Source organism: Puma concolor, chromosome D2 (assembly GCF_028749965.1).
Source record: "Puma concolor isolate L17-30 chromosome D2, mPumCon1.1.hap2, whole genome shotgun sequence".
NCBI lineage: Eukaryota > Metazoa > Chordata > Mammalia > Carnivora > Felidae > Puma > Puma concolor.
The window spans coordinates 82,153,409-82,176,884 of NC_141677.1; the positions used below are offsets into that span (position 1 = coordinate 82,153,409).

The 23,476-nt window shown below is 44.9% G+C and overlaps 1 protein-coding gene across 3 annotated transcripts; it reads right to left on the bottom strand.

Moving 5' to 3' along the window:
• Positions 1-213: 213 nt before the first annotated feature.
• Positions 214-19,754, bottom strand: TEX36 (testis expressed 36). Of its 3 annotated transcripts, none has more exons than XM_025918385.2 (6): positions 19,578-19,754; positions 14,697-14,828; positions 13,907-13,987; positions 8,246-8,494; positions 7,667-7,739; positions 780-894 (listed from the first exon to the last, which is right to left on the bottom strand). In XM_025918385.2, the coding sequence occupies exons 1-5, from the start codon at positions 19,626-19,628 to the stop codon at positions 7,704-7,706; spliced, it is 549 nt and encodes a 182-aa protein (XP_025774170.1). In that variant the 5' UTR covers positions 19,629-19,754; the 3' UTR covers positions 780-894; positions 7,667-7,703. The 3 variants fall into 3 exon arrangements, with proteins under 3 accessions (XP_086537256.1, XP_025774170.1, XP_086537255.1); XM_086681129.1 differs by lacking the exon at positions 780-894 and adding an exon at positions 3,588-3,826; XM_086681130.1 differs by lacking the exons at positions 7,667-7,739; positions 8,246-8,494 and having other exon boundaries at positions 214-894.
• Positions 19,755-23,476: the final 3,722 nt, after the last annotated feature.

The following is a 23,476-nucleotide window of genomic DNA, read 5'->3' on the forward strand; positions in this document are numbered from 1 at the left end:
ACCTTTGCAAGTATTATTGCCCGATCCACATTTAATCGGCATTCTTAGCTTGAAACCTCGACTCTTGCAAGGGGGTGGCTGCATTTCCTCGGCTGACAGGGAGTCTGGACGGCACGCTCTGAGAGGGAGGGCGAGTCTGTCCCTGCTCAGCCTTGTTCCCCAATGCCCAAGGCAGAGGCTCGAAAAACAGTCGTTGAGTGATGAGTCAACACGTGCGGTGTTTGGGCATGTCTTACATTTATTCAGTTGGTGCCCGTGAGAATGTGGCTCACGAGGCCCAAAGGGAAGGGGGCAGAGCCCTGTTAGGAAGGAGCTAGAAATTAGGCCAGGTTGAGTTGGCAAACATATCTGCTTTGATCAGAACTGTCCTGATTGGCTAAAGACGCTGAGCTCTCCAGTGACTGTGGACGCACAGAGCCAAATCCCTCCTTTTAAAGATCCCGAATGTGACAGATGTCAGGCATTGGTTTGCTCAGGCCTGGGTGCCTGTCTGTTCTCAGGGGAACAATCTGATTTCTCCCATGGGGTGTTGTTGAGACTTGCCCGTCCCTTTTGGGGACCGCCATGGCGTGTGCGGGAGGACTGCACACGTCACTCGTGGCTGACGAGGGTCCTGGGTGCTTTGACCAAGGTTATAAACGGCGGGAGAATATTTACGACGGCTTCAACGTTTCTCCTTTGGGCCTAAGGAACAGCAATGTGTTCTAGGGCAGGGAAGGCCAGATGCTACCGCAGTCACTTACGATCCCGCGAACAACCCTGTGACCCTGGGTCGTGAGCACACTCGTTCGTTCCCCTGGGAACCAGCTCCACGGCTCCAAGCGACGCGACCAGACCAGCGCCCAGGTGAAGCCGAAACAAAGCTTCTTGGATCTGACTTTCTGACGCTGCCTCCTGTTTGGGCAGGGGGGAGGGAAAGAAGGGAAGAAAATGTGATGTGTGCTCTCGTGCCGGTATGGCCCAATTTGGAAACCTGCAGATCTGTTTGATTTCGACTGGGGGAGAGAAGACAGCGTTTGAAGTTATTTTGGTTCTTCTGTGCAGAAATCACACGCTACACCTCACAAATTCGACAATTTCATAGAGCCGTAGTCAAGCGTGTGAGTTACAATTTTATTCATTCCATTTATTCAGTGAGTCAGGCTCTGACAGGGGGTTGATTTGTTGTTTAATATTTGGGGGGGATTATTTTGGTATATTTGCAACGTGTTTACTTAAATACTGGGTGTTAAATGAGATGTTTTCGTTTGTTTTGATAGGTACTTATAAAGGCAACGTACAGCATTTCACACTTACACAGCGCTTTCCGAGTCCTCCGCACGGCACGGGCACTCGAGAATGACTACCCTGTGTGTTTGGGAAGTGCCAGCCTCACTCCGCCCAGAGAAAAGCAGGACTTGAGCCGTGGTGTTAAGCCACCAAGCCCAGACCCGAGCTAAAAGGGGCTCGACCCACATCTTGGGCTCCGGATATCACATTAGGACCCAAGATTGTGGGCAGCAGCAAAGAGCCCAGAGGAGGAAATGGATTCTTCTTGCTTGTTTTATGGTCCTCAGGGTGTTACCATAACAGCATGGATTCTTTCATGAACTCAGCGGAACATATGGGGAACCTATACTTAGCTTGTCATTTCAAGCCCTTCCTCCCCCACACACAGCTCCCCCCCCCCTCAGGAGTCCTCAATATGGTACCAGTTCTGTAGATTAAAAAAAAAAAAAAAAAAATGCTCCATTGGGTGAAGCGTCCTTTTGTCTTGGCCCACGGGACAGCGGTGATGTGTCCTGAACTTTGATTCGAGTTGCAGTTGACCGCAAAAATGCCAAGTGGACCCTGTTCCGGGGATGGCTAGCCTATCGGCCACGGCAGGAACAGCCAGCCACCGCATCTGAACCTGGTGCGCAGCCACCAGAACAGGGATGGCTTTGGCCGAAGACGGCGACAAAACGTGCAAAACAAAGAGACGGCACAAGGCAGTCTTTAAAAATAGTCCTAAGTGTCAAAACAGACCAAACGAGAATGTGCTTCTCTGCCTAAAAATAGACAGTGTTCAAGGGTGGGCTTCAAATAGGAGATCATCTCTCTGCTCTTTTAACTCTGATCTTTAAGGGCCTGAGATCTGATTTTTATAAACGAGAAAGCCAGTCGCTAGGCACATGCTTCCAACATGCACAGTAAGTAACGGAAGCTTCCCGGTGTGGCTCGGGGAGGGATATTAGGCAGCATTGCTCTGAAAGAGTATTGCCAAACCATCAGCTGTTCTTTTAGCATCTAAGTCATTTCTAGGATGGCACAAGTCCAAGTCTCATTCGTTAAGACAGCAGAAATCTATAAACACCTGCATGTAATTGATTAGTAAGTTGGGGTTTCTTTAACTGGCTGTTTATTCCTCTGTTCAAAACAACGCACTAAAACAAAGAACCAACAATGGCAAGTCATTGACATTGTGCCAAGTTATTAGAGACTTTTATTTCGGTAAAGTGGGTTATTGTACTTGGGGAGTTCACCTGAGTCCCTGAGGGCTCCCCTTCCATTAAAGTGCTGTGTCCTTTGTTCTTGGTTCACCGGATTGAGACCTTAAGGTGAGGTCGTGGGACAGTGGTATTTACATTTTGTGTAGAAAACAATTAAATGAGAAAAGACTGGGTTTAAGGGCCAGTTCTCTAATTTGTGTTTTTGTCGATGGTAAACATACCCCCCCATTCTTCAATCCCCAGGAGCAGAGGCTGATCTTCCCCCATCGCTGTGTCCCTCCTTCACCCAATCGCAGATATGGTTCTGCAAACCTTTTTCGTGAGTTTGTGAATTTCATCCCCAGCACACTGAGTTTGGGGTAACTCCTGTTGGCGATTGCTGGTGTTTGGGCAGAGAGAGGGGAGGCGAGGCAGGAGTGAGGCAAGTAGGGTTTGTGGGGGCACCTGGGAGTAGGAGTGGGGGGAGAGGAAACGGGAGGAAATTCATCCCACATCAGGCTCCTTGTTGACAGCATGGAGCCTGCTTCGGATTCTCTGTCTCCCTCTCTCTGCTCTTCCCTCACCCCCTCAAACACTTAAAAAAAAACCCACAACTTTGTACAGATCTAGACTGCTTTCAAAATAAAATTTTTAAGGGGTAATTACACATCCTTTTCAAACACATAAAACAGTTACAAAAACTGACCAATGTGTTGAGCCACCACACTTTCAACCTTTCCGTAAGCAAAAATTATACAGATCTTAATTACTGACCACGACGCAAAAATTAATCAGTTAATAAAATATAGACCATGAAAAATAACAAAAGAATTAACGGAAAAATATAGTCCTTTTTAAAAAGTTTTTATTTATTTATTTATTTTGAGAGAGAACATGCTTGTGCGTAAGCAAGCGGGGGAGGGGCAGAGAGAAAGAGAATCCCAAGCAGGCTCAGAGCCTGACTCCGGCCTTGAATTCACGAACTGTGACATCATGATTGGAGCCAAAATCAAGTGTTGAATGCCCAACCAACTGAGCCACCCAGGCGCCCCACAGAAAACATACTTCGTACTAATTCTTGGGTGAAAAAAGAAAACGACAAGCTACTTGAAAATGGATGTACTTTCGTGCTTTGTCGAAGATTAATTGACCACAGAGTTGTGGGTTCATTTCTGGGTTTCCTATTCTGTTCCATTGATCTGTGTGTCTGAGAGGCAAACCAAGAAACAGACTCTTAACTCTAGAGAACAAAGTGGTGGTTACCAGGGGGGAGGTGAGCAGGGGGAATGGTGGAACGGTGATGGGGACTAAGGACCGCACTTGCTGTGATGAGCACCGGGTGTCATACAGGAGCGTTGAATCACCACGCTGTACGTCTGAAACCAATATTACCCTGTATATTAACTGGAATGTAAATAAAAACTTTTTTAACAAGGGGGAAACAAGGTAAAAAAAAATAATAAAAATAAAATTAACAATAAGTAGAGGAGCATGATGTGTCTACAAAGTGGCATTGGAAAGAAATTGCCTTGCCTACATTTACAAGAAAACAGGAAAGGCCGCAAATAATTGAGTTATGCTTTCACCTGGAGAAGCTAGGAAAAATAAAAATAAGCCCAAGAACAGAATACATAAACAGGAAAGCATAAATTAGTAAGATCAAAAGCAAACAGCAGCGGCGAAAATGTAGATTCGGTAAACAGAGCAAAGACAGGTGACCAACATTTAACGTGTCGAAGGACAGGATGTAACTTTAAAGCATTAGAGAGAATAACTAGATTAAATACCCAAAATTCAAAAATCCATATGAAACAGATGATTTCCTCTACAAATAACAGCAACCAAATTTAGATGGGGACCCCTGGATGGCTTAGTTGGAGGGGTGGGCAACTCTTGATCTTGGGGTCGTGAGTTTGAGTCCCACGTTGAGTGTGGAGATTACTAAAAACAAATAAATAAGCTTTTAAAAAAAGTGGCCACAATTAGAGAAAAAGAAAAAAAGGCAGAGAAGATACAGACTAATTTCTATAAAATACATTGAAAAGATGTTCAAGGATCAGGATCTGTACCTGAAAACTGCACCAGGTCTAGGAGATTTAGTAGCAAATTCTATAGACACTTGCAATTTGTTTAAAAAAATTTTTTTTTCAACGTTTATTTATTTTTGGGACAGAGAGAGACAGAGCATGAACGGGGGAGGGGCAGAGAGAGAGGGAGACACAGAATCGGAAACAGGCTCCAGGCTCTGAGCCATCAGCCCAGAGCCTGACGCGGGGCTCGAACTCACGGACCGCGAGATCGTGACCTGGCTGAAGTCGGACGCTTAACCGACTGCGCCACCCAGGCGCCCCTAGACACTTGCAATTTGTACAAGCAGTGTCAGGGCATAGTAAAAATAGATTTTAAAATCCTTTCAAAAATGGCATATCAAATCCTCAATTTATCAAAAGAATAATACATCATATCAGAAACAACCAACTACAGTTTGTCTCTAGGAATGCTAGAGTGGTTCACCATTAGAAAATCCATGGATATACTTTATTACACTCACAGATTAATATAGAAAATGTATATGATCATCTCAATAGGTGCCAAAACGTCATTTGCTAAAACGTCACCCCATATATATATATATATATATATATATATATATATATACATATATATATATATATATGTATATATATATGTTGGGGCGCTATATATATATATATGGGGCCCCATATATAAAGTTGGGGCGCCTGGGTGGTTCAGTTGGTTAAGCATCCAACTTCTCATTTCTGCTCAGGTCATGATATCTCACGGTCGTGAGATCGAGCCCTGCGTGGGGCTCGGCGCTGAGCTTGCTCGGGATTCTCTCTCTTCCTCTCTCTCTCAAAATGAATGAATGAATGAATGAATGAATGAATAAACAGACATTAAAAAAAAAAAAAACTACAACAAGCTCTTAGAATTATTTCATAGTCTCAAAGGAGGTCCTAAGCAAGGCATGAAATCCAGAAGCCATTAAATAGGAGATTCATACATCCTATTGCACGAAAATATATGCAGAACTAAAAATATAGTGCATACCACACCTGTGCAAGATGTTAACCATAGGAGAAACCGTGGTAGGTGAGGAAGGGGGGAGAGTGGGTGTATGGGAACTGCATACTTCCCATCCGATTTTCCTGTAAGCCTAAAACTGCTCAGACAAAGTCTATTAATTAAAAATACATACAGTAACAACGAGGGAATAACCAACACACTAGATAAAACACTTGCAACACATTTGATCCAAAAGCCTCCATATCTTAATACATCAAGAACCAGGAGTGCCTGGGTGGCTCAGGCGGTTAAGTGTCGCGGTCCGTGAGTTCAAGCCCTGCATCAGGGCTGCATGGAGCCTGTTTGGGATTCTCTCTCTCCTCTCTCTGCACCATCCCTGCTTGCTCTCTCTCTCTCTTTCAAAATAAATAAACTTAAAAAAAAAGAAATCATACAAATAATTGAAGAATAAGACAAAAGAACCAATAGGAAAACTAGTGAAAGATGCAGAAAAACAGTTCACAGCAAAAGAAACACCAAAGGCTTTTCAATAGCCACACACACACAATGAAAGAGATGCAAATCAAAATACAATGCCAGTTTTTTGTTTTTGTTTTTTTTTTTTTAGCTAACAAATGGGTAAATATCGAAAAAAAACTTTGGCTGTGCGTATGGGAAACAGAAGCGCCCGTATCTTGTATCTTGTTAGGGAAGTTGTAAGCTGGAGCATAGCCCCTTTTAGAAAATTTGATCTTAAGATTTTTTAAATGTAACATAAACTAAAATTTAAAATCCACGTGTTCTTCGGTTGAACGAGTTTATTTTTATGAATTTTACCATGTAGAAGTGGTTGGAGATGGCTGCAAATATCTACCTATCAAGGTGTTTATAGGAGGAAAAGACAGAAAACTGCATAAATGCCCATCAAAAGATTCCAGGAGCACGACGCGCCCGTGTAATGAAATGCCAGGCAGCCGCGCTTAACAAAAGAAGTAGATTTGTAGGTACTGATACTTACTTTGAAACTTCAAAGACACATTCGTAAGTGCAGTTGTTAGTGGAACCGCAGAAACCAACAGTGGAACGGTGTCTGCCATTGATGTTTGTTAAAGGGTGTGAGAGAGAGAGAGAGAGAGACAGAGGGAGAAGGAGAGGGAGAGGGAGAGAGAGAGGGAGGGAGAGAGAGGATCTATACAGGCTGCCTGGAAACATAGGCACACAAAAAAAAGTGTCAGTAGGGCTGACACTGGGAGGAAAAATGGGGACTGAAGTCAAGGATGTCAGGGAAACCGTATTTCATTGTTTAATTCTCTTTTTCCCATGTACATACTTTACATGGACTTAAAAAAATATATCTTAGGGGGAAAAAAACAGGAAATAAAGAATAAGAGATCATTCTGGGTGGCTCCGTCAGTTAAGTGTTGGACTCTCGATTTGGGCTCAGGTCGTGATCTCACCATTCGTGAGATCAAGGCCCGCATCGGGCTCTGTGCTGACCCTGCAGAGCCTGCTTGGGATTCTCTCTCCCTCTCTCTCTCTGCCCTTCCCTCATTCATGGGCATGTGAATGCACTCTCTCTCTCTCTCTCTCTCAAAATAAATAATAAACTTAAGAAAAATGAGATGATTCTTAACTAGATAGAGATTGTCTATCTAAAACCTACAGCAATAGTCAGACTTCAGAGTGGCACATTAGAAGCAGCCTGGTTAAGTTCAAAATAAGGACTATCTGTGCTAATATTCAAATTGTACCTGATGCAAAACCAGGGGGCAGGGGGGAAATGTATAAATGGTAACAATGACATAAATTACCATTTTCACGAGCGATATAATTGTCTGCATAGAAAATCCAAGAAAAAAAAAATGGCGCCTGGGTGCCTCAGTCGGTTAAACGGCCGACTTCGGCTCAGGTCATGATCTCGCGGTCTTGAGTTCGAGCACCGCTTTGGGCTCTGTGGTGACAGCTCAGAGCCCGGAGCCTGCTTCGGATTCTGTGTCTCCCTCTCTCTTTGCCCCTCCTCCCTCACGCTCTGTCTCTCTCTCCTTCAAAAATAAATAAACATCAGAAAAAATTAAAAAAAAAAAAAAGAAAGTTATAGAGCATTATGGGCTGTATAACAGTTTATGTTCAAAATGTATATGTAGTTACACATTATAAGTGCACAGAATAGAAACAAATGGTTAACTTACTTCTGGGGACAGGACAAGGATTGGAGATGTGATGAAATCAAGGGGGACTTCTGGTTCCTCTGTATTGTTTGAACTTTCAAAAGAAAAATAGAATCATAAATTAATTACATAATTTTTAAAACTTCACCCAAAGGTAATGTGGCAATTTTAAAGTTCCTTCAAATACATTTTTTGTTCAAAATCCTTTCATTTACAGTGTGTGTATCTTCGCATGTCTTTATTTTATAAGGACTTGAATGTTTTTCAACCTTACTAAAAAACAGAAATATTTTCAAGGTGGGGAGTGATAACATAACAACATAATGATATGATGATAACGTAATCTGTAGCTTTTCTTGTTTCTCAACATAAGGACTTTAGTCTCTGTTTATCACTGCAAGAGTACTTCACCTCCGTGTAAGGCGTATACAGTCTCTAACCTCTAATGTAAATCCTATTTCAACTAGTGGTGCTGGACCGGAAAACACATGCTTTTAGAATGTCCAGGGCAATACCAATATTACAAAACTCATCCACAATCTTCTGGAAGGATTTAGGGCTCCCGTGAAGAACCAAAAATTTGTCAATAGTGAAACTTACTTTGGGATTCTTTTTCAAAAACTCTGTATAGCTTCTCTGAGGAATAAATTTAAAAGAGTTCCATATCTCATTATAATGCTTTGGGAAGCGTCTGAAAATTGGGACCACCATGATTTCTTGACAGACATAAGATATTTGGTTATTTGAAAAGCCATCAAGATAAGATGGGACATAGTCACATGCCCACAGATTGAAATTTCTTGAAACGTGTTGCCTTTTCTCTGGGGAGATCTTCCTACGTCCCAGGCCCTGGAGAAGAATTATAAGAAGATTAGGAGAAAAATATTCAAAGTCAAAGAGTTCTGAAGTCTTTAATAAAACCAGCTACATGATAGCCTATGTCTTAATACACAACATGGCAACGGCTAAGAGAGGTATCCTTTACCAACCTATAAATCAGCACCGAAAGCATGCTGGTGGTGTTTCATTATTGTTCTCGTAACCTTCCACTTCCACCAATGGATTTACTTGCCAAGGGGATTGGTCTTCTAGAGACATAGAGGGCAGAACCAGAGAGACCACAGCTGGAAACAGCCTATCAGCCGGCCTAGACTCCCAGGCACCCCAGTCAGGTTCTCTGCACCCAGGTGGCACCTCGGTGAATCTGCCTCTGGATGCATCCCAGCCTTCAATGGGGTAGATGGTTCTCACTCCGAGAGAAGCTGAACTCTTTTCCACTCAGGAAGCAACACCCTTGGGGGTCTGCCCATAGGATTCCTCATTAACTCTCAGGACCTCACATGTGAACCTGAGAATTACTCTGTATTCAGAATTGTGCTTTCGATCTGACCCATAATTAGAAGAAAACCCTATGCTTCGACAAAAGACTAGAAGGAAACGGACATGAGATTACCCAGACTTTACATTATAGATCGTCCTGGACTCATGATGGAGTGACATCCGATAAACCCACGGGAAGCTGAAAAAAATCACACAAGGACCCTCTGTAGCAAAGTGAGTTTGTTGTTTCATAAGGACCAGTGTCATTCAGAGTGACAGCAGGTGGCACCCTCAATTTAGGGTAATTGGAAGAGAGTTTAGTAACGGGACTATTTGTGGGGAACCTCACGGGGACAGTGTAGAGGCTCCAGATCCAAGGGGTTTGAGGAGGAATGTAGTCCCCATAGATGTGTCCCTGGTGCTGGGGCAGAGAGAACGGGAGAGGCTGGTTCTAGAGACACGAAGGGAAGACGCTGCCCGAGCACCTTTCTAACAAGGTACTTGCCGATAGTTCAGGAAAAAAAGTGAAGTAAAATAAAAGAAAGAGACAAAATGAAAAGGGGAAAGAGGCACAAGGACGGCAACAAGTAAAGCTTGTAATTAAGTCTAACTACTTGCCGGGAATAACAACGGAAGCCCTAATCCTTCCAGAAGATTGTTGAGGTGTCGGTTAAGTATCTGACTCTTGATCTCGGCTCAGGTCATGATCTCACGGCCTGTGAGTTCAAGCCCCACGTCACAGCACAGAGCCTGCTTGGGATTCTCTCTCACCCTCTCTCTCTCCGCCCCTCCCTGCTCTCTCTCTCTAAAAAATAAAAAAATAAATAAAAAAAAATGAAAAAATGAAAAAAAATGTAAACACGTCTAAATACTTGCTGATAACGTAACTACGAAAAATTGAAATATATTGAAACTTCAGGTAAGAATCCACAAAAAGGAAGGAATGGAGGGGGAAGGAAGGGGGGGAGAGAGAAACAAATCTGGAACTGAAATTTGCAGGATTTCAATTTGATAGCTGTGAAACCCAGGAGGTGCCACTTAACATTATCCCATGAAAATGGCACCTCCGTGAGTTGGGACAGCACAGTCTGGCCACTAAAGTGAGGAAGGTCAGTACGTTGAAGAACTTGCCATACCCTTGGGGGCTGGGAGTTGGGGGGTAACTATAGATATTACATTTTATATTCATAGGGTAATATAATATCAATGTATTTCTTAAACATTTATAGTTAAGGGTAGCCACTGGTAGACAATAGAAGCCAGTGAGCAAATAAATTCAATCTAGCTAAGTCAGGAGAGGGACAAATTAAAAGAAACAAAGTGCAGACATGGTAAATAGGAAACAGACAATGAAACAACAGAAATAAAACCCAAAACATAAATTATCATAACAATTGGAATGGATGGAATTCTTATACAAAGAAACAATGACTCTTAGATTTTAAAAAAATGCTCTATTCTATTTATAATTAAAAAAATACAGGGGCGCCTGGGTGGCTCAGTCGGTTAAGCGTCCGACTTCGGCTCAGGTCATGATCTCACGGTTCGTGAGTTCGAGCCCCGCGTCGGGCTCTGTGCTGACAGCTCAGAGCCTGGCGCCTGCTTGGATTCTGTGTCTCCTTCTCTCTCTGCCCCTCCTCTGCTCTTGCTCTGTCTCTCTCTGTCTTTCAAAAATGAATAAACATAAAAGAAACTTTTTTTAAAAAATACAAATTGACTAAAAAGTAAAAGACAAAGAAATAAACCATAATGTAAGTAATGAATGTGAGCAATAGGAAAGTAATAGTGTTTGCTAGGAATTTACCCAAGGGATACAGGAGTGCTGATGCATAGGGGCACTTGTACCCCAATGTTTGTAGAAGCGCTTTCAACAATAACCAAATTATGGAAAGAGCCTAAATGTCCATCGACTGACGAATGGATAGAGAAGATGTGGTTTATATATACAACGGAATACTACTTGGCAATGAGAAAGAATGAAATCTGGCCATTTGTAGCAACGTGGATGGAACTGGAGGGTGTTATGCCAAGTGAAATAAGTCAGGCAGAGAAAGACAGATACCATGTTTTCACTCATAAGCGGATCCCGAGAAACTCAACAGAAGACCAGGGGAGAGAGGAAGGGGAAAAAAAAGGTTACAGAGAGGGAAGGAGGCAAACCATAAGAGACTCTTAAATACTGAGAATAAACAGGATTGATGGGGGGTGGGGAAGAGGGGAAACTGAGGATTGACGGGGGGTGGGCATGGGGGAGGGCACCCGTTGGGATGAGCACAGGGTGTTGTATGGAAACCAATTTGACAATAAATTATTAAAAAAAAAAAAAAAAAGGAAAGTAATAGTGGCAAAGCTAATATTGCAATTCAGAATTCATGCCTAAAAACACTAAAGTATGTAAAGGATGCTTCGTATTGATAAATAATAAGAGCCACCAAGAACATAAAATATTCATGAATTATTATGCAGAAAAATATGATATTAAACTACATAACATTGAAAGAATTACATAAGGTTAAAAAAATTTAGAAACTCAAGAATAATCTTAGAAGGAAAAATTGACAAATGAAGACAAAAATTAAGAAAAGGTTATGAAGGATTTGAATAACATAATTAATGGCCTTAATAAAATTAAGAATTTTGCAACCAACTTTGTAAACACCCATGAAATTTTTGTTAAAATCAATCATGTACAAGATAACAAAGATAATCTTTATAATTCAAAATTCATATTCTATAGAACTTATATAAACCATAGAACTAGATATTAGCAACAGAAGTTGATCTGAAAAAATTCTAGCTACGTAGAAAATTCAAAACATTCTTCTAAATTATTTTTAGAGTTAAAAATTAAATCATAGACTATTTGGAAGCAAATAATAATGAAACTCTAGTTTAAAAACATGTTCAGATGTAGCCAAAGCAATAATCTAAGGAAAATTCCTAGTTTTAGTAGGTTTACTAACAAAAACAGTTGCAAGTATATGAATTAAACACGCAACCAAAAAAGATATAAAAGAACAGCAAACTAAGAGTATTTTAGGAGATGTTACACCAACAGATTTGGAAACAAATACACTTTAGACACATGTCAACAAAATCTACTCAAGAAGAAATAGAAAGTTGGGGAGCACCTGGCTGACTCGGTTGGTGGAGTGTGTGACTTTGACCTCGGGGTTGTGAGTTCAAGCCCCACATTGGGTGTAAAGATTACTTAAAAATAAAATCTTAACAATGCACCTGGGTGGCTCAGTCGGTTCAGCATTCGACTTTTGATTTTGGCTCAGGTCATGACCTCACAGTCATGAGAGGTTGTGAGATTGAATCAGGGATTCTCTCCCTCTCCCTCTGCCACTCCCCTACTCAAATGCTCTCTAAATAAATAAATAAATAAATAAATAAACCCTTAAAAATTAAAAAAAAAAATAGACAGTTTTAATAGATTAATAATCAATGGAGAAATTAAAAAGGGAAAACAGTACAAAAAAACAAAAACTAAAAACGTTCTCAAACTCAAATAATTTTATGGGCAAATTCTACCTAAACCTCGTTAAACTGAAATTCCACACTTTATGTAAACCAGCCCAGAATGTAGAGGAAGTTGGAAAGCTTCCAGTGTTTTCTATGAGACTAACATAGCTCTGATAGAATATATGTGGTACAATCCTGTTTATACCATTAACAACATATACGCTTATATGTGTATATTTGCATGTGAACTGCAAAAAAATTCTCAAATTTTGCCCACCAAACCATTATCTGTGAGTCCTCGAGGTAGGATTGTGAGGAGGGAAAGTAACAGTGCAAATTTTTAAGAAAATTTATTTAATTCTGTATTCTTTGAAAGTTGTAAAGGACATCTGTTACTTTGATAATTTAAAAAATGATGTTAAACATTCCATTTAGAGAGTCAGGCAGAGTGGGTATTCTCGCTCTGTGTTCAACACTCTGCCAGGGAAAACCAGATTCTTTTTTAGGTTGAACCACTTCAATTTAGCTTAAAGATGGCAGCCTGGAGGAAAGAGTAATTTCGGGCAAGCTTTTTAGCATCACTGTTCCCAGGTTCCTCATCTTTAAATCGGGGATGATAAGAGTAATTAGCCAGCAATGTTGTCGTGATGGTTCAATGAGATCGTAGGAGATGCTAGCACAGGGCAAATGCTTTACAAATGGTGGGTATTATTCACGTCGTCGTCGTCGTCGTCGTCGTCGTCGTCGTCATCATCATGGACTTTCAGAGTTGGTAAAGAGTCTCAGAGATCACGTGATCCAACCCTCTACCTCAGCTGTGTTAACCCTCCCCTGCCTACTTTGACAGCCCCGTGGCCACATGAGCACTGCAAATGTGGGTCTTCTAAACTCAGAGGTGTCACAAGAATAAAACACAAAACTGGATTTTAAAGACTTCGCTTGGGGAATGTAAAATATCTCATGAGTAATGTTTACATTGATTACATGTCGAACGGATCATTTGGGGAATTATCGAGTTAAATAAAATACATTAGTAAAATTAATGTCACCTCTTTTTTCCTCCACGGGGCTACTAGAACCTTTCCAGTCGCGTGTGCCGCTCACAACATATAGGTTTCCACGGCACGGTGCTGTGTTAACCACCACTACGTGCTCTCAGACTTTATTTTCTCCGCTGAGGGCAACTCACCCCCTCTAGGGGAAAGACAGCTCCAGTTATGGGAAGTCCTTTGTACTTTGTAAGCTCGCCTCCCTCTGACCTGTCCCGGGGGGGCTTGGTTCTGTCCACCAGAGACACACCTGGGAAACCCCTCTTTCCCGTTACAGACCTTCCCACGAAAGCTCGCGAATGGGGCAGTTTGTACTTTGAGAAGTGTGAGGTGCACACATGACCTTGTTCCCGAGTTGGGGAAAATCGTCTAGCAAACTAGAGGTGCTCTCAGTTTTGCTAGTACTCTGGAGGGAGATACTCACAGAGTCAAGGTAGCATCCAGAGCTCTGAAAGCTGTAGCGATTGTCGTGTACAGAGAAGGGGAAGTTGTTATCTGCCGCTTGCTACAAGAGATTGGGAAGGAGTTGGAAAAAAGACACATCAGAACCCCAGCGTGCTGGCAGAACCCGCAGACAGAACCAAACCCATCACCGGAAAGGAGCAGACGGCGCGGGACAGAGGTCATGGGTGTTCCTGTCAACTCAAGGCTTTAAAAGTCAACCTCATTGGTGACCTTGCGGAAAATCATAAAAATTCTCTTTCAAAACACCCTCTTTGGAGGCAAAGAAGGACAAGTGTATAAGCTCGTGGAATTGAAAGCTGGGAAGGGACTTTGGAGGCCATCAAGACCAAAGTTCTTCCTCTGACCAATAAGGATCCTGGCCCAAGTCGGCTGCGTGAGTTAGCTAAGGGTGAAGTCCACACTGGCTTCTCCCTGAGGCCACTTCGTGCCCCCGAAGTCGCTGGTGAACTGGCCAGGGAGGCAGAACGTGCCTGTTAACGATCTGCGGGCTGTAACCAAAGATGGTGTTTTCCTGTCCACAGAGGAGCCTAACTTGATTGTCTGAGCCAGGAGGCAGTTCCTTCTAGGAAGTATTTGGGGTGTCAGAGTGACCAGGATTGGAGGTGGGATGCTACCGGCATCTAAGGACCCAAAGATGACGAAAGAGTAGTTCCTTCCGAGGAAGAATTGACAGGCCAGGAATGCCCGTGGGTGCCGCCCCCTTGGAGAGCCACAGGGACGCGTGGCCCGGGCCAGCACTCGGGACTCACCTTCTCTCGAACCTTGTAGATTGGGGGTAGCCTCCCCTCCACTTGCTGAGACACACGTGGGCTGTGGGGTTCTTTCAACATAGCACTTGTGATGGATTCTGGTGTCTTCTGCGTTAGTCCAATCTGAGGGAACTAGAAAACCAGCACAGGCCGTGATTAAAACCAGACACATCTGAACCTCAAAGCCAAGTATCGGGGCTTCCTCTGTAACGTGATCAAAATGCAATTTGGGTGCTTCTGGTGGGCGAAGGAAATGGCGTAATTTTCGTAATTTGCAAGTATTCTTTCCAAGACCAAAAAATATCGTAATGGCCCAAGGCCATCACTGCGGGCTGTTTCAAGTTACCGGGGCCCGCCCCTGCTGTGCTGGAGCCTGGAAATGTTTCTGTGGCCCGGTGAGGGGGGGTGTGACCTGTGAGCAAAAGCTGATGTGCTCTGAGAAGACAGAAATGGGTTGAGCTCTTTCTTCCTGTCAGGGCGCTCCCCGTACTGGGGCTGAGGACCCAGCCCACGTTCACAGGGGTGAGCCAACCTCCCCCGGTAGGAGGTGGAGGAGAAACATAGCTGACTCTGCCCTGAGAAGGTAGAACGGTAGAGGGGAGAGGGAAAAAATAGGGGATAGGATACAAAGCAAAATAGTAATAATAAAGATCATCTGGGGAGGCTGTTGGCATCTCCCTATGAACAGGAAGGAAGGAAATAGGACGGGGCAGAGGGAAGACGTCCCAAGAGAGGCCTTGATCCACCCCACAGAGAGTTCTGGGCGCGTGATGGCCTCTCAGAATCATCCTGAGTTAGGGCGACGGGACTGGGCTTTTCTGCACCCTCATCGATCAGTCACCAAGTGTGGGTTGATCTAGGAAGAGGGGGTGATTTTTGAGGAGGCAGCTCTGTCCAGCCAGGGGTTATCCCTGGGGTCAGAGCACCGAGGCCTTCCAGCAAAGGGAGGAAGCAGAATTTGGTGGCTGGGTCACAGACTGTGGATTCAAAGTTCCCGAGTCCAATGCCGGCTCTCTCTCCTGTGAGGTCAGCCCTGCGCAAGAGACTTCACTTCTCCACGCCCCAGTTTCCTTGCCTGTAAATTGGAATAATAGCACTTCTTTGACAGCGTGGGTGCGATTGAAAGAGAAAGTGCACGCACCAGAGAGTGCTCGATGACCGTTAGCAGGTTGTATCTTTGCTCACAGCTGTCCCCTCCTTGGTCCCCAAACCCACCGCCAGGCCTCAGGCCAGTCCTCCTCGCTTTCTGCCGGATTGTAAGGAACTTGACCAACACTGCCGTTCTCCCTCGTGCCTTCTCACGTCACAGCGTACCTGTATACTCAGGTGGCTCCTGTTCCCTGCCCATGCAAGCGCGTTCAGTACGTGACTGTGTACGTCAAAAGGGGGGGAGATTACGTCCTACACGATGTGTACTCGGTGGGGTGTTCTCAGCAGCGATAAGCAGCACTGGGCTAGGTGACCCACAGCGGCCGAGCGGCCTTTGAAACACAGTGCCGAGTGGGAAACAGAAAGAAGCAGAATGAGATCTATAGCCCAACGCCATTTATGTGAAAACAAATAACCCATGCCCGCAAGACCACAATGCCTAACTTACAGAACACATCCGAATCAAAGAACTCTCAGGACACACTTTGGAATGACTGCACGCGGAGCGAGGAGAGATAGGATGGGGATCAGAGCAGTGCCCGGCCGGTGCCCGCCTTGCCAGCCGGGAGCTAGGGCCCGGCCAGCCAGCAGCCAGCATCAAGGCTCTCTGAAGGAGGAGGGATGGAGGAAGGAACCAGGAAGGAGGATGACTTTTTTCCCCTATTATGTTCCACTATTTAAACACTTCTTAACTAAATGCATCCATTACATTCTCTTTTTTTTCCACAACAAGGATAATCGTATTTGTTTCCGTTTACCGTTGTAACACGTACTCATGGTTTAAGAAGATGTGAACAGGGGCGCCTGGGTGGCGCAGTCGGTGAAGCGTCCGACTTCAGCCAGGTCACGATCTCGCGGTCCGGGAGTTTGAGCCCCGCGTCGGGCTCTGGGCTGATGGCTCGGAGCCGGGAGCCTGTTTCCGATTCTGTGTCTCCCTCTCTCTCTGCCCCTCCCCCGTTCATGCTCTGTCTCTCTCTGTCCCAAAAATAAATAAACATTGAAAAAAAAAATAATAAATAAATAAATAAATAAATAAATAAATAAATAAATAAAAAAGAAGATGTGAACATAAAAACGTAAAGCAATCAAATTCCCCTGAACTCAGTGGTGACCACCTTTTTTTTTTTTTAAATGTTTATTTATTTAAATGTTTATTTTTGAGAGAGACAGAGAGACAGAGCACGATCAGGGGAGGGGCAGAGAGAGAGAGACAGAATCTGAAGCAGGCTCCAGGCTCTGAGCTGTCAGCACAGAGCTTGACGCGGGGCTTGAACTCACGAACTGTGAGATCGTGACCTGAGCCGAAGTCGGACGCTTAGCCGACTGAGCCACCCAGGCACCCCAGATGGTGACCCTCCTTGGCCTACATCCCCATTCCATGCACGTGCAGCCACGGACGTGTAGATGTGTGTGTGTACCTGTGTATAATGTGGCATATCTAAGATCATAGTATACATGCGGTTTCTAAACACCACGAACGCCTCCTTATTGAACAGTCATTTTTGGTGACTTTCTCCCCACCTTTCTGTCACCCCGGATCACAATATTCAATATTCGCGGCTGCGCGCTCACAGACGCAGACACGGCCACCTGCAGAGGAGGTTTCCGTCACTCTACAAACATCAGACCGTGCGATACGTACTGTTCTGCTCTTTGCTTTCCCACTTAGCAAGATACCCTAGACATTTGCCAAAGTCAACCTATAGGCTTCTAACTCCTTCTGTTACATTTTTTTCATGTCTTAAAACAATTCTTTTTCCAAAGTAAATACAAATAATACAGAGGTCCTCCAGACTCGCAACCTTTCCTTTCTCTCTTCCTCCGGTCTGGCTGTGTCAACATTCCTGTCTGGGCAGCTATGGAAAATCAGGGGTGGGGCTGGGAGGGTGGGAGTTTCTGCAGCATCAGGAACCATCCCTCTCCCCAGCTAAGTGACAACTGATTTGAGTTCATTTGTATTCCGGAAGTCTATGGACTAAATCACTGAGGGGGGGGAAAAAAAACACGGCTCTAGCATTTTAATTTTACTCTTTTAAAATATATATTGAATGGTGATAACATGATAGCTGTGACATAAACCCTTCTGTTAGATATTGTAACCGTGAAATACAGCTTTTTAACTAGTTGGCGGTGAAATTTGTGCTGCATTCAATCACACAACGATTGCAATATTAAACAGGAAGGTGAAAGTGTACGGAGAAAGCCTCTCCTACCCGGCGACAGCCACATTTCAACCAGCAAGGTCAACTGCAAAATGACGGTCACCTCTAATGTGGCAATTACTGTCCTCCCAAATGGGCCGCTGCTGACTCAAAGCCAACAATTTCTTTCATTTCCCCGACTTGTCTGCAAGTTACTTTGGGAAGCTTCAGGATCAGCACTATTCTGTTCATGCTCTTGGGTGCTGGCAGCAGAAGGGCCCCACAGCAAGTGCTCAAGTCAGACCTCGGGAGGCAATGCCTCTAGACCCGCGACCGGGCTCTGGGAAGTCGTGGGATCGCAAGAGGAAACGAAACACTCTCTCTTGCTTTCCCCCATATAGCAGAACCCTGACTTTGTTTGAGGTGGCGTATAAAAAATACCTCCCCAAACTCCCGTGCAGCAAGCTCAGCCACGTGACCCAAAGAGACGCTAGCGGGGGTCTGCGGGGCGGGGCCCCTGGGATAACTTTGTTTTCCCCCACCAAAGAGACAGACTTAGAGGACAGGTGCCAGAGGTCGTTTTGTTCCTTGACCGTCCCCCCTCATTTACCTGCCTGAGTTGAACAGCCCCACTCCAAGGATAACAGAACAGAGGACCGAAAAAGTCCCGATGACCCCCACGGACGTGTGTACCAGCCCTGAGCTGCCTACTTCTGGATTTGTTGTTGCTCGCGAAATACAAACCCTTATTTATAAGGTGACGACGCTGTAGTCAGCTTTTTATGATAGCCGGGCCAACACAATCCTCATGGGTATTGTAGCTGATAGAAAGAAGGGAAGCTAGTCTGAGAAACTTGTATTCTTCTCTTGGAGACTGATTGGTGTTATGTAGTTCACGCTCTTTCCCATTTTACTTTGGCTGCCAGGAATCTCAGTGTCAAATCTGATGATATTATATAAATAGCTGTCATGTAGGCCATATGGCCTGTATGTGTTCTGTATTTCCCCAGTCTCAGCCTCTTCTTCTAAAATATATTCAAACTGATTCTGAATTTTTATTTTTTTATACTTTCCTATTTTATTTTGAATATTTTCCATATATTACTGTAAATCTTTGAAGAATGAAGCAGGGTGCATAAGGAATAAAACATATATATGTATATGTACATACATTAATACATACAATAGTTACCAAGTAATGAATGGTTACTCTGTTTCCATGAATCCTACTAACCGCTCCATATGAATTGTGTCATTAATCCACACAATAACCCTCTAACCCTGGTGCATACTATGATCCCATTTAACGGACAAAGAGACTGATTTAGAAGGACTAAGCACACAGCAGCGACTGCCTAATGGACGTTCACGAGTGTGCTGAGTGTTTTACACACCAGATTTATTTCATTTAGTCCCCCTGAGAACGCTAGGAGAGTCCCATTTGACAGGTGAAGGAACCGAGGCTAGGTGAGGCGATTCCTCAAAAGGGACCCCAGGAGGAGAAGCAGAAGCGGGATCTAGACCCAGTTCTGCGAGCTTGGCCACACCCACGTGACCTGAGGAAGGCGAGAGGAGTCCCCATCTTTCTTACCCATCTTCCGTCCTTGTCTAAAGGTGGGTTGAAGCGTCTTCCTCTGACCATTTTCTGCGGGAAGCGGAAGGTGGCTGAGGTTGGCTCCCTTATGTCCCCATTGCCTCGTAAACTCTCTGCATCCGGAAGACGTCCCTCCTCCTGCTCCTGACCCTTGGCCTCTCCTAGAAGGGGAGGTCCAGGGGGACCCGCTGTTGCCATAGAATTCCGATGCCCCCATCACAATGGGGGAGGGCTGTGGGTCTTCTAAGCCCTCTGAGGGTTCCTGCACAGGCTCCCTGCGGCTGCTCCCCCCAGGCTCCCGGCTGAGGAAGCCCCATGGATGGGTCAGACAAGTGAGGACAACACAGCCTTGAGGAAAAGGCAGGAAGAGCTCGGACAAGGCGAGGGCTGCTGGTCAATGCTTGATGACCAGGTCTCTGGAAGACAGTCCAATTTGTAGTGCTGTTGGCCAATTTCCATGGTGTAAATACTTGTACCGTGATTTTTAAGCTAACACCGATGAACATGGAGTTGGGAAGAGATGTGCGCACAGGCTCCAGGCCCCCTCCCTGGGTCAAAGGATTGATCTCCCAGGATCCCTCCCTCCCAGGCCAGACTTTGGAAGGAGCTGTGTTGTCCTACCTACATCCACTGCTCCCATCAGTCTGGCGGCCCCTGGCCCACGGCTCCAGCCCCTGCTGTTAACAGCGACCTCTCCCAACCCTTTAGGCCTAGGGGTGGGCAAGGCTTTTGGCTCTCGCTGGGCCTTGTCAGCCCCTGAACCCTGCCCACATCTCTCCAAGGACACTCTTCGTTAGACCGTCTTCTGTCTTGGAATGGGCCACCTGGTTCCTCCTGGGAGGCAGACCAAGGCCAACACAGGCATTGGCCACCACCTCCACTTACAGAAGAGGAGACCGAGTCTCAGACAAGCAGAGGGACTCCGCACGGTCACACAGCCAATACTGAGCCTGAACTAGACCCCCCAGGTACTGAGACCAGGTTCAATGCCAGCAGGAAACAGAGCTCACTTCCTCGACCCTGCCGAATTATTGGGCAGTGCTGATTTGCATAAAACAGGGCCCATCTAAGTGCCTGTCTCTAGGCCACCTTCCCTCTGCCACGCACGTGACGGGGTGGGAGGTGGGGGGAGAGGGGGCACAAGCCCAGAACGTGCCCCTCTGACACCCCACAACCGAGAGGAAAGCAAGAAGGACAGAGGAAGCCAAAGACTTCGAGCTTAAAAGTGCCATTTCCAACAGGGTATTTCGTGTGCGTTCACTTGGTCTCCACCAACAGGGCCGAACAGTTTTTAGAACGGAAATCTCATGTTTAAATATGTTTTGCATCTCCTCTCCAGTTAGTCATTCGCTCTGTTAAACAAGGAATATGATCACTGGCTAAGGTGTGTCCCAATTTCGCCCCTCTGAATGATTGTTCAAAATTCTTAACAAATTTGTCCAAGGAAATCAAAACTGAATAAAGGACTCCCAGCCAGGAAAAATAACATTCAATTTTTCTTCAGCTAGGATTTCTCAGCCCCAGATGGGGGTCGGGCTGTTCATTGTTGATGTTACTATTTGCAGAGGTTTGAATTACTGGGCTGAACTTGGCGACGCCTCAGTCTGCACACAAGTTCTGGAGCACTCAGAGCGCTTGAGTCCCTGGCGCTGAGGTCAGCGGAGATTCATGCTTCATCCTGCCTCGTGCTTTGCACACGAGGGGCCCCTGCTTGGAGTGCAGTGGCCCAAGACGGCTCGTTACAGACTGTCCATGAAGACAATGGTGTGAGCTTGTGTCAGAATCTATTCATTCGGTCAACAAATATTTACCCAACACCCACTATAGGCCAGTACTGTTTTCTTTTTAAAAAAAAATTTTTTTTCAACGTTTATTTATTTTTGGAACAGAGAGACACAGAGCATGAACGGGGGAGGGGCAGAGAGAGAGGGAGACACAGAATCGGAAACAGGCTCCAGGCTCTGAGCCATCAGCCCAGAGCCTGACGCGGGGCTCGAACTCCTGGACCGCGAGATCGTGACCTGGCTGAAGTCGGACGCTTAACCGACTGCGCCACCCAGGCACCCCTAGGCTGGTACTGTTTTCAAACAGTACTAAGGCATCGCCAAAATTAGTCTTCATGAATAACGAATTATGACTTTACCAATACATCCAATGATCAGTACCCCAAATTACTGATGAACCAAAAATTATTTTCAGTGAACTATCTACATTTGCAGCAAATAGTTTTGCCCAATATACATATTTTTTAACGTTTATTTATTTGAAACAGCACATGTGTGAGCACGAATGCATGGGAGCGAGTGTGGGAGGGCAGAGAGAGGGAGAATCTCAAGCAGACCCCATGCTATCAGCTCAGAGCCCAATGCGGGGCTCGATCTCACCAATTGTGAGACCATGACCTGAGCCAAAATCAAGAGTTGGATGCTTGGGACGCCTGGGTGGCTCAGTCGGTTGAGCGTCTGACTTCGGCTCAGGTCATGATCTCGCAGTTGACGAGTTCGAGCCCCACTTCGGGCTGTGTGCTGACAGCTCAGAGCTTGAAGCCTGCTTCGGATTCCGTGTGTCTCTCTCTCTGCCCCTCCCCCACTCGTGATCTGTTTCTCTCTGTCTCAAAAATAAAATAAACATTAATTTTTTTTTTTTAAAGAGTTGGATGCTTAACCAACTGAGCCACCCAGGCGCCCCACCCCATATATTTTTTTGACTTAACAGTTGTGTGTACTTTGACTTTTAGACCTTGCACATCTCAAGTGTTAAGGAGTTTATGAAGGATAGATGTGTCTATCTCTTCCATGCGTTTCCAGTGTGGTCTGCCAGCCATTCCTTGTTTACTTAATGATGGGTATCTTTTCTAGGAGAGAAAGCAGTGGGACCATGGGCACTCTGGAGGAATGCTCTCACTCATGTATGTGCCCGTGCCCACCTGTGATGCCCCCACAAACACTCAGACCTGCACACATGGGCGTTATCCCATTTGTCATTCCACCAAATGAACGTTCCATCTTCACATTCACGTTCATGCACCCTGGACAACTTAACCTGCACGTGGAGAAAGCCCATCCATCTGAGAAATTCTCAGGCATCTGAATTGTAAAACACATTTTATCTACCTGAACTCTTTCTGCAAATAGCAGCCCAATCAAGGTGACTCAGCTGTACTTTTTATTAGGATTCCTAATTCATATGGTACTAATGGGAAGTTTAATGGGTGCACAACAGGTTTGCACACCCTCTTGGAAAGCACCCTGGCACCTGTAACAGGAGCACATTTCTCGTTGTATCTTACGTTGCAAACTGTTTGGAAAGTTAACTCCATCTTTTTCCTTCCCACTCAAGAAAACAATTCAGTGGATCCAGACAAGTAAGACTAAAGTGAAAGAGAAGAAGCAGGGGCACCCGGGTGGCTCAGCAGGTTAAGCATCTGGCTCTTGATTTCGGCTCAGGTCATGATCCCAGGGTCACGGGATCGAGCCTCATATCGGCCCAGCATGGAGCCTGCTTGGGATTCTCTCTCGCCCTCCGCCCTCTTGTATTCCCCCTCTCTCTCTGTCACCCATTAAAAAAAAAAAAAAGACAAAGGAAATCTATTGAATTGAAAGAAACTAACTCACCGGGACATTTACAAAAACCCTTGACTTTGCTGACGTACACATGATACTCCAAATTCAAATTACGTGCACTGTCATCGTAATGACTGAATTTTTGATAACCCTGCTGAAACATGAATTGCTCTAAGCCTTTCAAATTGTTTCCAGAGAAGCTTTTGGTAATTGATAATTTGGCTAATTGGTCACCCAAGTGAGGCAATCTGGCAAAATGTGCCGGGGACACCGAAAGACACGGTAAATCCTGCCTCTGTCCTCGTGGTGCAGACCCTCCTGGCGACAGAGACA

What these genes read in the sequence shown, in the direction of transcription:
- TEX36 (XM_025918385.2), bottom strand. Translation starts at nt 19,628, where the DNA reads ATGGTCAGAGGAAGACGCTTCAACCCACCTTTAGACAAGGACGGAAGA. An exon ending in TAGACAAGGACGGAAGATGG is followed by an intron (nt 14,829 to 19,577) that starts GTAAGAAAGATG and finishes CTGGTTTTCTAG; the next exon opens with TTCCCTCAGATTGGACTAAC. An exon ending in CTGGATGCTACCTTGACTCT is followed by an intron (nt 8,495 to 13,906) that starts GTGAGTATCTCC and finishes ATTCTTCTCCAG; the next exon opens with GGCCTGGGACGTAGGAAGAT.